At 56.4% G+C, this 13,717-nt stretch overlaps 2 protein-coding genes across 2 annotated transcripts in view; one reads left to right on the plus strand and one right to left on the minus strand.

Moving 5' to 3' along the window:
* Positions 1-13,717, plus strand: part of CBY1 (chibby family member 1, beta catenin antagonist) — a 125,629-nt gene that overhangs the window by 55,822 nt on the left and 56,090 nt on the right. The gene's annotated exons all lie outside the window — the stretch shown is intronic.
* On the minus strand, positions 2,440-8,364 carry NPTXR (neuronal pentraxin receptor). The gene is made up of 5 exons (XM_052668651.1): positions 7,500-8,364; positions 4,796-5,018; positions 4,421-4,665; positions 3,865-4,044; positions 2,440-3,599 (listed from the first exon to the last, which is right to left on the minus strand). The coding sequence occupies exons 1-5, from the start codon at positions 8,052-8,054 to the stop codon at positions 3,375-3,377; spliced, it is 1,428 nt and encodes a 475-aa protein (XP_052524611.1). The 5' UTR covers positions 8,055-8,364; the 3' UTR covers positions 2,440-3,374.

Below are 13,717 nucleotides of genomic sequence, written 5' to 3' on the forward strand. Positions count from 1 at the left end.
GATGTTAAAGAGCACCTCCTTTCAAGTCACTGTAGAGTGATGAGGTCTCCCCTGAGCTCCTCTTCTCCAGACTGAACATCCCCAGTTCCTCCAGCCACTCCCCATCAGACTCGTGCTCCAGACCCCTCACAGCTCCACTGCCCTTCTCTGGACACACTCCAGGGCCTCCATGTCTTTCTTTAGTCAGGGGCCCAGAATTGAGCACAGAACTCAAGGTGCAGCCTCACCAGAGCTGAGTACAGAGATCCGGTCACCTCCCTGCTCCTGCTGGCTGCAACATTTCTGATACAAGCCAGGATGCCATTGGCCTTCTTGGCCACCTGGGCACACTGCTGGCTCATGTTCAGCTTTTCATCCCCCAGCACCTCTGTGTCCTTCTCTGCAGGGCTATTCTCAACAAGTTCTTCTCCCAGTTCATACTCATATCTGCCCTGACCCACATGCAACACCTTGCATTGACCCTGCAGAACCTCATTAGGTTCTCATGGGCCCAAAATCTCAGTCTAAAATTAATACAGGTGAAGGAAAATACAGCTCTGGGATCACACTTTCTACTCCCAGGTCACCAAGAGTGATGTCTGGCTCTCCATCAGGGCACATCCTTGTCGTGCAGGACATGTCCAGGGCCAGATTGTTCACATGGTATCCTGTTGGTGTGTATGTGAAATGTCCTCCCAGCAGCTGCAGAGTGAAGGCAGCCCTACTCACCCAACACCCATCCATCCAAGCAGAGCCCAGGGCTGCTATTGCCCTGACAGCGCTGGGAGGACAGTGTTGCAGTGATCATTTCTCTTCCCTTTGCCTTCATTGCTGCCGGTGACAGAAATGAAATGCTGCCTCCAGTCCCCTCCCTCCATGACAGTTGCAGTCTTCCTGCAGTTGGGGCCGATTCCTTTTCCTTTTTCTCCTTTGCAGGCATGGGCCTCTTGCAACGAGGCACTAAAACCATCGAGAGAAAGATAAAAGCTGGGAGATCAGCCTTTTTGTGTGTGTGTGTGTGTGTGCAAAGGAGATAATTAGGAACAGAATCTCTGGGAAGAAGATCTTTCCATCATTACCCTATCTCCAGGCAGCTACTCTAATCTCTCTGGGGATACAGCGCTTTCAAGCACCGTATTCTTTCTGTGCTTTTTTTAATGCTTTAATCCCTGTGTAGTTCACCCACTTTTGCTGGGAAGCAGTGAGTCGGTGCGAGCTCCGTCTGAGGCTGTGTGTTGTATGCGAGTGTTTGCGTGATGTTGCCTGCAATTAATTGTGCTTTGGTTTTGATCAGTGTGGTTCCACGGTAGCCGGGGGAGGAGGGGAAATGTTCCCCATGGGAAACCCTGGCACTGTTCAGCAAAGCCTGAATTCATACCTCTGTGCTGGTAAAACAACAACGTGCCACTGATGCACGGCGGCATCAGGTTGCATTGCAGTGCCCATCATTGGCTGGGAAATGGGGACACAGCCAGCTGTATGTCACCACAGCACAGCCCTGCTGCAGCGTCCCGCTGAGCCTCCCTGCCTGCAGGAGGACATGGAGGCAATTAGAGCAGCCCCCCATCGTTAGGACAAAGTGGGCTCATCGTGGTGGCACCCACTGGGACACATTGCAGCCCAGCTCCCAGCTTGGGAATTATGGCGTTTCCTCCTCAAGCCTTGTAATTAATGGCTTCAGAGCCTCATAATTAATAGTGTCAGCATCCAATATGTCTTTGCTTTAAACCCTCTTTTAGGAAGAGGTGCCGGGCCATAGTGTGCTCTCAGCACAGCTGTTACACCTCTCCTTCATTAACCCTCCTAAGAACCGTCTCATTTTCCCTTGTCTTAGTGCACAAAGCATTGTTTTCCAGCATGCTGCCCTCAGAGAGACACAGCTCTTTTCCTCAGTGGCTCTGCTTAATTTAGAAGCCAGCAGCATCTGTAAGCCACTGCAATTATTCTTTGCAACCCCATCGATTTTTTCACCTCCTGCCATCTCCCCAGCTGCTTTCCTAAACCCCATAACCAGTTTTTGCTTCTCATAGGGCACAGATAACCAAAACCCACACCTTGCTTCTCCTTCTCCACCCAGTTACAGAATACGCAGCCACAGAACATTAGGGCTGAGGCCTCACTGAGAATGGAAATCAAATATTTATTCCCATTCTTGATTTCCTGCCTCTTAACTAGTTTTTAATCTCTCCATAATGACTTCATTTCCTTAAGAGCCTTATTCGGGGGAGTTTGCCATAAGCCTTTAAAATGCCTGGGTAAATTATAGCCTTTCCATGTCCCCCGTTCAGCCCAATTGCCTCCAAGCCCCCAGGAGAGAGCCTTAGGTGAGAGCTGCAGAGCATCCTGCAGCCCTGAGCTCCCAGAGCTCTGCTGCCTTCCTCCAGGCATACACCCAATATCCCCACAGGGATTTTTGCCTTCTTTTTCCACCAGGTTTGCAGCCCCACGAGGCTCTGACAGACACGCCACGTTTATTGCCCACAGCCAGCGTTACAAAAGAAACGTCCCAACACGACACGGCCACGCACAAGCGAGCGACTGGGGGGGTGGGAGGGGTGGCATGAAGATCACAGTGTTTCCCACTCGGCACAGAGGCTGCACTGCATCCCCACTGCATTCCCCCCACCCTGGTGGGTTGTCCCCTCTGCCCCCTGGTCCCTGGGCAGGAGGTGCAAAGTGGGACATGCTGGGCTTGGAGGAGTGCTGGAAGCTGGACATCACATCGTGAGACCCCCCCAAAAAAAACCCTGGCATAGACATATTGAGACACCAGCAAGGAAACATCACATCCTCAGGCACTCTCCGAGGCCACCAGCATCCCCAGCCCCAGCCAGCTCAAAGCAGGGGCCGAGGCACGGGTGAGGCCAGCACCCCTGCAAGTAGCTCAGCCCCAAAAGGCTGGGGGGCAATGGGGCACACGTCTCCCCGTGCCCCTTTTCCTCACTTTTGCTTCATTTCCTCCACCCTGACCAGGGCTGGGTGCACGAGGACGAGTCTCTGACCCTCTTTCCCTGCCTTATGTGGCACAGGGAAGGCTTAAAATATAAGAAATAGATCCCACTCACAGGACTTTTTTCATCCTATGGGGGGAGGACGATTCTGGAGAACGGCTGATGGAGAAGAAGGGCTCGGAGGGAGCAGGCTCACAAAACCAGACGTCAGGGCGATGAAAATAAAGAAGTGTAGGGGATGTCCCACTCCCAGCCCCCCCATATCCCCAGTGCCCGGGGCCCAAAACAAAACAGGGCAAGGTGAGAGGCAGGAGGAGCGAGGGGCTGCCGTGGGACCTCCCCTGAAGGCCTCGAACATCGCCCCATCATAGGGTGGTGGTGGTGGTGAGAGGGTCTCGTTGATCTGGGAGGGTTGGAAGGGCAGCCTGGAGCTGAGAGTGTCGTTCACGCCTTCCTCCCCTCGTCGCAGGCAGTGAAGGCTGCCTTGCTGGCCCCTCCAAAGACCTCGACAGCCTGGTCGTCCCACTGGATGACGTTGCCTTGAAGGTGCGAGGTACAGTTGGCCAAGGCCAGGATCTCCGCTGGAGCCAGCATGTGGTCCCAAACAGCAAAATGGGCCAGCTCCCCCACAAAGGCCTGCGTGGCATCGAAGCGGCCGCCCAGAGTGTCCTGGGGACGGGAGGAGAGCAGGGACAAGGGGATGAGTTGGGGAGAGGGAGGGATCCGCGTGGAGGTGGAGGTGAAGAGGGACGGGAAAGAGAAGAGGAAAAGATGTTGAGGACAAGAAACCCACCTGGGTGTTGGATGAGAAGGCAGAGAGCCCTCATATCTGAGCCCCACAGTCCCCACCCCGGGCCCCATTTGGGGTTGCCTCTGCCCAAACTCCGTTTGGGAATGCTGACACCCATAGCAACCGATAGGCTGCAGCAGGTACCTGCTCCTGGCCCAGGATGATGACGCCCTGTGGCTTGATGGCATGCCAGGAAGCCAGGTTCTCACCGGAGCCCCGCTGCTCACCGTCCTGATACGCCGACCACTTGCCATCGCGAGTGGTCCATGCCACACAGACGTGGTGCCAGGCTTTGTCCTTCAGGCTCAGCGGCAGCTGGGCAACCTGTGGGTAGAAAGCAAGAGAATGAAACTCACTGGGGCTGCCAATGGGCCCCAGCATATCCCACTGAGGGACTCAGAACTGTTGCTTCTCTCCATCAGGACCCACCAGGCAGAGCTGTCCTCCCCATGCCCTCCCTCCTTGTGGTCCCCCATGCCACCTCCCATGGAACTCACTTAGGATCACAGAATCGCAGACTGGCTTTGGATTGGAATGGCCAATGAAGACCATTCATTTCCAACCCTTGCCATGGGCAGGGCTGCCAGCCACAAGATCAGGCTGCCCGGGGCCCCTTTCAACCTGGCCTTGAGCACCTCCAGAGATGGGGAATCAACCTCCAAGAATTGGGATGGAGAGAGCGTGGGAAGGCTGGGCTGACCTTGTCATTGATGAGCAGCTCCAGGGGGTTGCTGCCCCACTCAAGCAGCACGATCTCGTTGGCTTGGGTGGGGACAGAGTAGGAGAAAGGGGTGCCGAGCCCTAACAAGGCCTTGGACTTCAGCCACATGCAGATGGTGAAGGCATAGAGCTCCGGCAGGCTCTTCTTCATGCGGGCGTACATGTAATTGTTCTGCACCGGGATAGTCACCTTGAAGGCATCAGGAGGGCTGTAGCTTGGAGCTCCTGCATGCCACAGATGGGAGGAGAGAAGAGAAGGGTGAGGAGTGAAGGTGCCCATCCCGCGCTCCTCCAGGTTTGCCCTTGGATTCAGTGTCAGCCCACGCCTCCTCTGTCCCCCTTGGGCAGCACTCACCGTGCTCCAGCTCCGCCACTCGGTTCTGCAGGGCACTGAGTTCCTTCTCGATGTCGTGCTGCTGCTGGCTGCGGTCCGTGTTGGCGGCGTGCCTCTCCTTCTGCAGGGCGAGGATCTTGGCCAGGAGCTGCTCCTCCAGCTGCTCCATCTTGCTGTGCAGCGCATCGCGGGCGAGCGCTGGGGCGGTGGGCGCTGACCCGTTGGGGCGGGATGGCAGCTCCTGCTGCGCTCGGCGGAGGGGTTAAATTCAACATCATGTCAGCATGGAAGGTTAAATCGTGATATGTCAACCCATGACACCACGTGGACCACAGGGACCACGTCAACCCATGACACCATGGGGACCACAACCCAGGATCTTACCCAAGGGCTTTGTCCCATCAACCTCTGGTACAAAATGGGGTTGGTCACGTTGGTTGCTCTCAATGACTTTTGGGAGCTCAGGTCGCCCTGCTGCTCGCTTGCTGTTGTGGCACGGCTGAGCAATCCTCTTAGCCCAGCTCAGCCCATGTGCGTGGGTGCGTGCACACGTGCCAGGTCAGCAGGTAGCTCTCCGTCAATGTAAAGCCGGCATCACCCATCTGCTGGCAAAGCCCCAGCTACCAGGATGTGTGCCAAGAGGAACGGGGTCAGCAGTGGCACTCGGGGACACCTCCAGTCCCCAAGGCTGATGGCAGTGACCCCCCTGCCCTGTCCACACCTCCCTGTAGCCGAGCCAGGCTTGGGAAGGGAGGATGTGGCCTCCACGGATGGGAACGGCAGGGGAAAGTAGCAGGGAGAGGAAGCGAGGAGATGGTGTTGGCGTGAGCACAAATGGACCCGGACCAGGCGGGAGCACGCTGAGGCTGGAAATGAAGAGATGCTGCCGAGTGCCAGCAAAGCTCTGGGCTTTGGAAGAGCCTCTAGCAGGGACAGCCAAAGCAAAAACCCTCCGTGGGTTTTGCAAAGAAAACCAAAGAGAAAAGCAAAAATCAATGGCGAAGGTGCATGGGGGGCAGCTCCAGCATCCACCTTTGTGCAGGGATGCTCTTGCAGAGAGCAAAGCCTCTCCAGGAGGGAAGAGTGCAGGTGGCACCTGCAGCCCCAGTCACCCCATCCCTGAGGCTAACCACCCCAGTGGGATGTGGGGACACGGGACCATCTCAGCCCCCCAGCTCCCAGCCTGCACTGCATCTCCATAAGCACCTCCAAGCACGCTTCTCCCCAGTTCTTTGCGAAACACTTAATTATAGCTGTGCAGCTGTTATTTACCAATGTGGGGAGGGCTCCCATCTGCCGCCACAGCACGGGCAGCTGGGGAGTGGGCAGCGGGAGCGGGGGAGGTGCATGGCACACGTTGGCCACCAGAGCTGCTGAAAAGATTGAAAGCTGCCAGGTAGCGCTCAGCGCGTGAAATGTCAGCGGCTGCGGGGGGGCTCGGGCGGTGCTCATTGTTGGGCACAATGCACTTTCGTTTATGTAAGGGGATCACAGCCTTCATTTACTAATGCGTTGGCAAATCTGCTCCTCGTGGCTTCCCTCCCCCCCGTGCCGGCATTCAACTAAGTGGGGAGAGCAGGGCTGGGGACAGGTGCCCACTGTGGGGCCCATCGCTGGACACTTCCCCCACCTGTGTGCCCGCCCCTTGTTGGCACAGCTCTCTGTGCCCTCACCACTGCACCACAAGGGACGGGGGTTTCCTTGGAGGAGCCAATCCAGCAGCACGTCTCCATCACCCTTGGGTCTCGTTTGGAGCTGTCAGTGTTTGGGTGTCCATACCCATACCCATCACTTTGCTGCCAACAGCCAGAGCATCACCCCCAGGCTAGCCCCCCAAGGAGGTGTCCTCCATCCACACCTCTCCATTTCAATCTCTTTATGTCTTACGAGGCCCAGATGCACGGATGACCCTTTGCCATCTCCTTGCCTGAACCCTCTGTTGTTAATGAAGTTCATGGGGCACTGGCTCTCAACGTGCCACTGTGCTGATAGAGAGGAACAGGATGGCAATGGGAACCAGGTGGGATGGGGATGAGGTTGATGTGAAACTCCTGGCAGGTGGCTGTGGCCCCAAATGACCTCCAGGTCAACACGTTGTCCCTGGAGCAATGGCAATCTGGGGGAAATAACCCAAGAAAAGCAGCCTCCACATGCCCGAAGCTTGCCTGCTTCACCCCGCTGCATCCGTTCCCCCAGCGTGGACACTTCTCCCTGCCAGCCTCCAGGTAACCATGAATCCCCACCAGGGTTTGTGTGGCCACTGAACCCATCCTAACCCCAAGGAATGGACAAATAGACACTGACCCAGGATGGGCTGACACCATGGTAGAGATGCTCGGGGGAGCAGGTGTGGGTTGGGGTCTTTCCCAACTCTTCAACTCCTCTGGGATGGGGGGCTACGCTCACACTTTCCATTGTGAGGAGCCCCGCTTTATGGCCATGATGGGGCTGAGCAGGAGGGCAGCATCTGGACACAGTCCATGGTTCCCACATTGGGCAGCGGCTGGTCAGGAAGTGACGTTTGGGGCCACCCGCTATGGGGGGAATGGGCGGGAGGCAAAGGGCGAGCACTGAGGGGCCCCCATCCCCTGAGCAGGGACCGCGATGCAGGGAAGGGGGGCAAGGAAGACTTTCCCAGAGCTCCCCAGGGGTGGCGGGAACATCGGGAGGGGAAAGAGCAGGCTTTGGGAGGGATGGGCTTGGGGGATTCCCCCGGCCTCCCCACCTCGATCCGGTCGATGCGCTCCTGCAGGGCGCGGACGGCGTCCTCCAGCTCTCGCACGGCGGGCGGCTCGGCGGGGGGGTGCCCCATGGTGCCGGGCCGGGGGGCTGCGCGGAGCCCGGCAGCTGGGGGAGCGGCGTGGAGGCCGCCCTCGCAGCGGCTCAGCTTGCCCGTCAGCTCACGGATGGTCTCCTGGTCCATGCGGATGCGCTCCTTCTGCTCCAGCGCCGTGCGGCGCAGCTGTGCCGCGGCGCTGCGCAGCGCCAGCAGCTCTTCGGGGCCGGCGGCCGCGGGGCCGGGGGCGGCCGCGGGGCACTCGGCGCTCAGCGGAGTGCAGACGAAGCGGCTGAACAGCGGCGTCGAGCCCGTGAGGCGAGGCCCGGCGCTGGCCAGAGCCTCGGCGGGGCCGTGCAGCGCTCCCAACCCCTTGTCGGCGGCGGGGAGCAGCGCGGCGGCGGCCGAGTCATTGTCGGCGGCGGTGGGAGCGGCGGGGGCGGCGGTGCCCGCCGGGTGGACGCTGGCGATGATGCAGATGATGGCCCCCAGGAAAGCCAGCATGCCCGCCGCCAGCAGCACCGCCAGAAACTTCAGGGTGGCAGCGGCGTGGGGGGCCCGAGCCCGCGGACGGCGAGAAAACAAAACGGGGACGGAGGGAGGGAGGAAGGGAGGGATGGAAGGAAGGATGAATGGAAGGAATGGATGGAAGGATGGATGGAAGGATGGATGGATGGACGCACGGACGGAGGGACTGGCAGCAGATGGAGAAACGGACGCTACCGGCAGCAACAGCACCGGCGCCGGGCCCCGCCGCGCCGCGCTTATATCAGCCGGAGCCGCACGCACCGCCCCCGCCGCCGCCGGGCCGCCCCCACCGTTCCGCCGGGAACGGGAACGGCAGCGCCGGCGCTGCCCGCGGTCCGAAGCGCCGTGCGGCTGTCCAGGAAGGAGATGTGGGGCTGCTCGGGGAGCGGGTGCGTGCAGCCGGCCCACTCTTTCCATCCGTCATGTGAATGAGGCACCTCAGGCACCTGCTTGTTCCTTGCTTAGTACTTGAGTGCACAGCGCAGTGCATCAAGATCATAGAACCATGAAGACTAGAAAAGACCATGAAGATCACCCAGCCCAACCGCCAGCTCACCCCCACCATGCCCACTGACCACGTCCCTCCGTGCCACATCCACACGGCTCTGGAACCTCCAGGGACGGTGACTGCACCACCTCCCTGGGCAGCCTGTGCCACTGCAGCACCGCTCTTTCTGAGTTTTCCCTAGGATCCAACACGAACCTTCTCTAGTGCACTTTGAGGCCATTCGTTCTCATCCTAAAAGAGCAGTGAGGTGAAAGCGATCAGCTCAATTACATCACACCCAGCTCCAAACCCCACACTGGGATGAGAAGGTTCCTAACACTAATCCTAACCTAACCAGCCTCTCCATGGAGCCACGGTACATACACATGGCACAGCCCTGGTGCTCAGTGGCAATGAAACCTTCAGCCTGGAGTCAGCAGTTCAGGCAGATTTACCATCTGCAATTAGTGCTCAAATGGCACCTCTGGGGGGCAGGCACCCCCAGAACATGGGTGGGTCCTAAGGTGGGATGGGAAAAGGTGTTGGGGCCTCAGGCTGGGGATTTAAGAGGAAGTTTTTCACGCAGAGGTGGTGATTCACTGGAACAGGTTGCCCAAGGAGGCTGTGGATGCCCCATCCCTGGAGGCATTCAAGGCCAGGCTGGATGTGGCTCTGGGCAGCCTGGTTTGGTGGTTGGCAACACTGCACATAGCAGGGGGTTAAAACTGGATGATCTTTATGGTCCTTTTCAACCCAGGCCGTTCTGTATGATATGTAGATTCTATATAAGATTTACCCAGGGGGTGATCAACACAGTGCTCCCAGCCCAGGCCAGGAGCCTTCAGCCCATCAGCGTCCAGCCCCAACTTGTGGGCCAAAGATGGCTCTATTGGCCACTCCACTGGCCAGTAGCACACGGAGACACGGCCAACCCAACAGCACAACACAAGTGGCACTGAGCCTCGGCCACATTCTGTTTGGGTGGGCAATGCTCCCTGCTGCCGTTGAGCCAAGGCACGTCACTGCTGGAGAGCTGCCCCGCCACTCCGCATGGCCCTTCCAGGAACGACTCAACTCCTGGCATCCTCTGTGCATTTCTATGGGCTCCAGCCCAACACGGTGCTTTGGGGCTGTGATTGTGCACATTGTTTCTTACAGTAAGACAACAGCAGCTTTTGGAATGTAACAATTTATTGGGGTTATTATTATTATTTTTTTTGTGTGTGTGTGTGTCTTTTTTTTTTCCTTTTTTTTTTTTAATTTTTTTTTTTTTAATTTTTTTTTTTTATTATTTTTTTTAACTCCCCATTTCTGGCATCGATACAATATTCAAGAGCAGCAGAAAGAACAAAATGTACAAGAGAATACAAGAGTCATCAGCACAACCCCCACCCCAAACCTGGAGCCAACCGCTTCCGTGTGGGGGCAGCTGGGCAGGGGCGATCCCATCGTCCCCCCCTTATGTCCCCCCCCCTCCACTCAGAGTTTAGCCAGCTGGGAACTGGATGGAACAGAAAACAACAAAGGCAAACGCTCTATTGAAAAATGAAAACCGCAAGACAAAAAAAAAAAAGAGAGAGATATATAGATATACAATTCATCCGTGCACAATTTTTATATGTTTTTCTTTTTCCTCCAAAATAATAATTAAAAAAAAAAAAAAAAGATACATATTTGTTTTAAATTAAACAACAACAACGAAAAAAAAAAAATGACCGCCTTCACTCTGTATGCTGAGTGAGGGAGGTAAGGAGATGGATGGGCCGCACTGGAGCCCCCAGCGCTCTGGGAGCAGCTCTGACCTTCTCTATGAGGAGGAAAAGGGCTCCAGTGCTGCCACAGCTCAGAATCTGTGGAGTTTCAGCCTATGCTTGGCACTGGGGAGGGCGAGAGGGAGAAAAGGATGAGGCAGGGCCCTGTCCTTTGTCACCGCTGGGCGGCTATCTATGCAGAAAGAAAACAAATGAAAAACAATGCTGGAATAGGGGTTCTGCTTAAAAGCATGGCCTGAGCCTCTGTGCTTCCCGGAAGGGCTGGGGGCAGAACCTCTCACTGCTGGGAGGAGAAAGCTGCAGGAAGGGAGAAACCCAAGCCCTGCACAGATGGGGACCGAACCCTGTGTGAGAAGGAAAGCAGAGGATGGAGGGGCGGATGGATGAGCAAAGGAGGAGCAGGCAAGGATGGAGACAGCGTCTCCTCTCATCTGTCCCTCCCAAAAAGAAACCATGTGCTCTGGGGCGGACCTTACAAAAAACAATAATTAAAAAAAAATTAAAAATCAAGCCACTTATTTGCTCAAACCCACAGCATCGAGATGCTTGCTGGAGCCACCTAGGGCAGGAAGCACGGAGAAGGGCACTTCCAAAGCCATGCTCAGCCCTCCTCTGTCCCCCAGCAGAGCTCTGCGGCTCCTAATGCCCAGCCCCAAACCCAGCCCTCGGCAGCACGGCGCAGAGGAGGGCGGTGGGGAGAAGGGGGTAAGGGAGAGGGAAGGGGGCATTTCTTTTATAGATTTCTATATAAAAAAGTAAATAAGATCCCAGCTCTTGCACGATTATTGGGCTATTGAAAGATGCAGCAAAAAGCAAGCGACACTGGAGTAAAAGGATGCGCCAGGCAAGGAAGGAAAGGTCTTGTTGGAAGGTGGGGAAGGGGAAAATCAGCACGTAGCCAGGCACGCGCTCCAGGCTTGTTACACCTCCCTGGGGGAAGGATCTGCTCCCACGCTGCCCCACAGCAGGCAGGAGTGCGGGGACCTGGGGCAGTGTCCCTCAGCAGGGCAGAGCCCAGGGAAGACATTCTCATCCCCACCAGGAGGGATTGGGATGCGGCCACCTCCGAGCGCCAGGAGCTGCCGGAGCCCCTTTCGTGGAGACTGGCTGGGAAAGGGAGTGGAATCCCTAGGAAGACTCAGCTCACAGACAGCTCCTACCTGGTGAAGAGCAGGATTGGTGGCGTTCTATTTTGCCTTTCAATTATTATCTCATAAATCTCCCTGGGAATCTCAGAAAGGGGAGACGTGGAGAAATGCTCCCTTTTCTCTGCTGAAAACGCAACAGCGGCTCACCACAGTCTGCTCGTTTTCCACGCTGGAAGGAGCTTGCATCTCTGTCTGCACACCTCTCTGGTCCCGCAGGGCTCAGCGAGAAGAGCAATGAGCCAGGAGGTGGCGGGTCCAAGTCGAAAGCTGTGGGAAGCACTGACAGAGCTCAGAGAGAAGAGAAAATCCCCAGGAACAGCACAGGCTGTGGGAGGCAGCAGTTTGCCCATTGCCTACCGCTGCTAAGCCAAGAGAAGTCCAGGTGAGAAGATCTGTCCTAGTGTCCCCGAGAGCTGGGTGGCTGCCTTCTCCCCACACCAGATGAACGCACGACCATCTCACATGGGGAAACAAGTGCACCATGGTACACCTCCTTGCTTTGAAATGTTAGGACAATATTAGGACAACTCCAGGAAGCAGGAGTGGAAGAACGTGGTCCTCTCACGCAAAACCCCATTGGAGCCCTCCTCTCCCCAGAGAGAACCTGGAGAAGAGGGTGTGTATCTCAACCTCAGCAGAGCCTGAGTGCTCCTTCACCTGCCCTGAAGACGGGTGACAGTCAGGGATGGGACAGGCGGATGGGGCTGGGTTCTCTGTCCTGATGTGGTGAATCCTGCAAGAAAACTGCCATTCCCTACCCAACACTGGGAGAATCATAGAATGGCCTGGGTTGAAAAGGATCACAATGATCATCTGGTTTCAACCCCCCTGCTATGTGCAGGGTTGACAACCAGCAGACCAGGCTGCCCAGAGCCACATTCAGCCTGGCCTTGAATGCCTCCAGGGATGGGGCATCCACAGCCTCCTTGGGCAGCCTGTTCCAGTGCATCACCACCCTCTGGGTGAAAAAGTTCCTCCTAACATCTAACCTAAACCTCCCCTGCCTCAGTTTAAAAAGACCCCACGGAGGGGAGGTGCATCCTCTTCCCAGATGAGCCCGCCGTGCTACATCCTGCTCTGACAAGGGGAAGGGAGAAAAGGCGGCGATCTGGCAGGAAAGGTACATGCTGACCCCAAATCTTAGCAGCTTGCCGTGCATGCAAAGAAAGTCAACTGTTTCCACGTGGTGGGCCAGGAGCGGCCACTGCTGAGGGCTGCTCGGCCAGAAAAACCATTTGGAGACTCCACCTTAGCTCACAGGAGAGGAATGGGAGGGAAGGGAACTCCAACACGTGGGAGGGGTGGGCAGAGGGGGCTGCAGACAGACGGGGTTCCTCCAACACGCAACTCGCCTTCTCCACTCGGAGATCGCTGCCAGTCCCAGAATGCCTTTCCCTCCGGTTCAAGCAACCAAACACCATCCCAGACACACATGCTTCGATACTACAAAATACTCTTTTCTCTAAGGACCGCCTAATACCGCTACAGTTTGTGCAATCACCGCATTTATTATTCATTTTTAAACTCTCTCGCTCTCTCTCTCCCTGTAGAAATTTTTTTTTTTAAGCTTTTCTCTTTTTTTTATGCAAAACTAATCATTTCACTTTTTCCACTCCATCATAAAATCTCCTCTAAAAACACGACGACAAGAGAACAAACATGGCACAGACACAGAGAATATCTCCCTGTTTTTGTTTTTTTTTTTTCCTAGGGTGTACGGGGAAGGGAAGGGGATACTTTCAAATGAACTCCTCCCCTCAACCTCAAGCCCTTTCCCAAGGGCAACGGATGGATCTTCCTTCCCATCTCCATGAAAGAGCAAGGGCAAAAACTGAGGAGGAAGAGCGTAACCCACATGAATACGAAGGTCGGTTGGCCGGCCCCAAGCGGCGCGTCCACCCGAGGGCACTTGGAGACTTCCAGATAGCAGCCTCTACCTGGAAGCAGCAGGGGATCTGTGTTCCAGATCCAGAGGTTCAGGGTTTGATTCCCACCTGGCGACGCAACCGGGGAGTGATGCGTCGCGCAGGCGGTTGAGCTGTGTCTGCAAGCTGGATGGCACTCCTTTCCTCCTCCGCAAAGAGCATGTACCGCACGAGCTTCCCCACCACGACAGCACCCCTACCACGACCCACCGTGTGCTCTTCAGACGGTCCCCTTTGCTTGTCACTCCGGAGAAAGGCAAAACCCCTTCAACTACACAGTTCCTGCCCCCCGCCCCTAAAGAACACC

The sequence above is a fragment of the Tympanuchus pallidicinctus genome, unplaced genomic scaffold (genome assembly GCF_026119805.1).
Source record: "Tympanuchus pallidicinctus isolate F22 unplaced genomic scaffold, pur_lepc_1.0 scaffold8, whole genome shotgun sequence".
In the NCBI taxonomy this organism is placed as follows: domain Eukaryota; kingdom Metazoa; phylum Chordata; class Aves; order Galliformes; family Phasianidae; genus Tympanuchus; species Tympanuchus pallidicinctus.

What these genes read in the sequence shown, in the direction of transcription:
- NPTXR (XM_052668651.1), bottom strand. Translation starts at nt 8,054, where the DNA reads ATGCTGGCTTTCCTGGGGGCCATCATCTGCATCATCGCCAGCGTCCAC. An exon ending in AGTGGCGGAGCTGGAGCACG is followed by an intron (nt 4,666 to 4,795) that starts GTGAGTGCTGCC and finishes TGTGGCATGCAG; the next exon opens with GAGCTCCAAGCTACAGCCCT. An exon ending in AGCTGCTCATCAATGACAAG is followed by an intron (nt 4,045 to 4,420) that starts GTCAGCCCAGCC and finishes TTCTACCCACAG; the next exon opens with GTTGCCCAGCTGCCGCTGAG.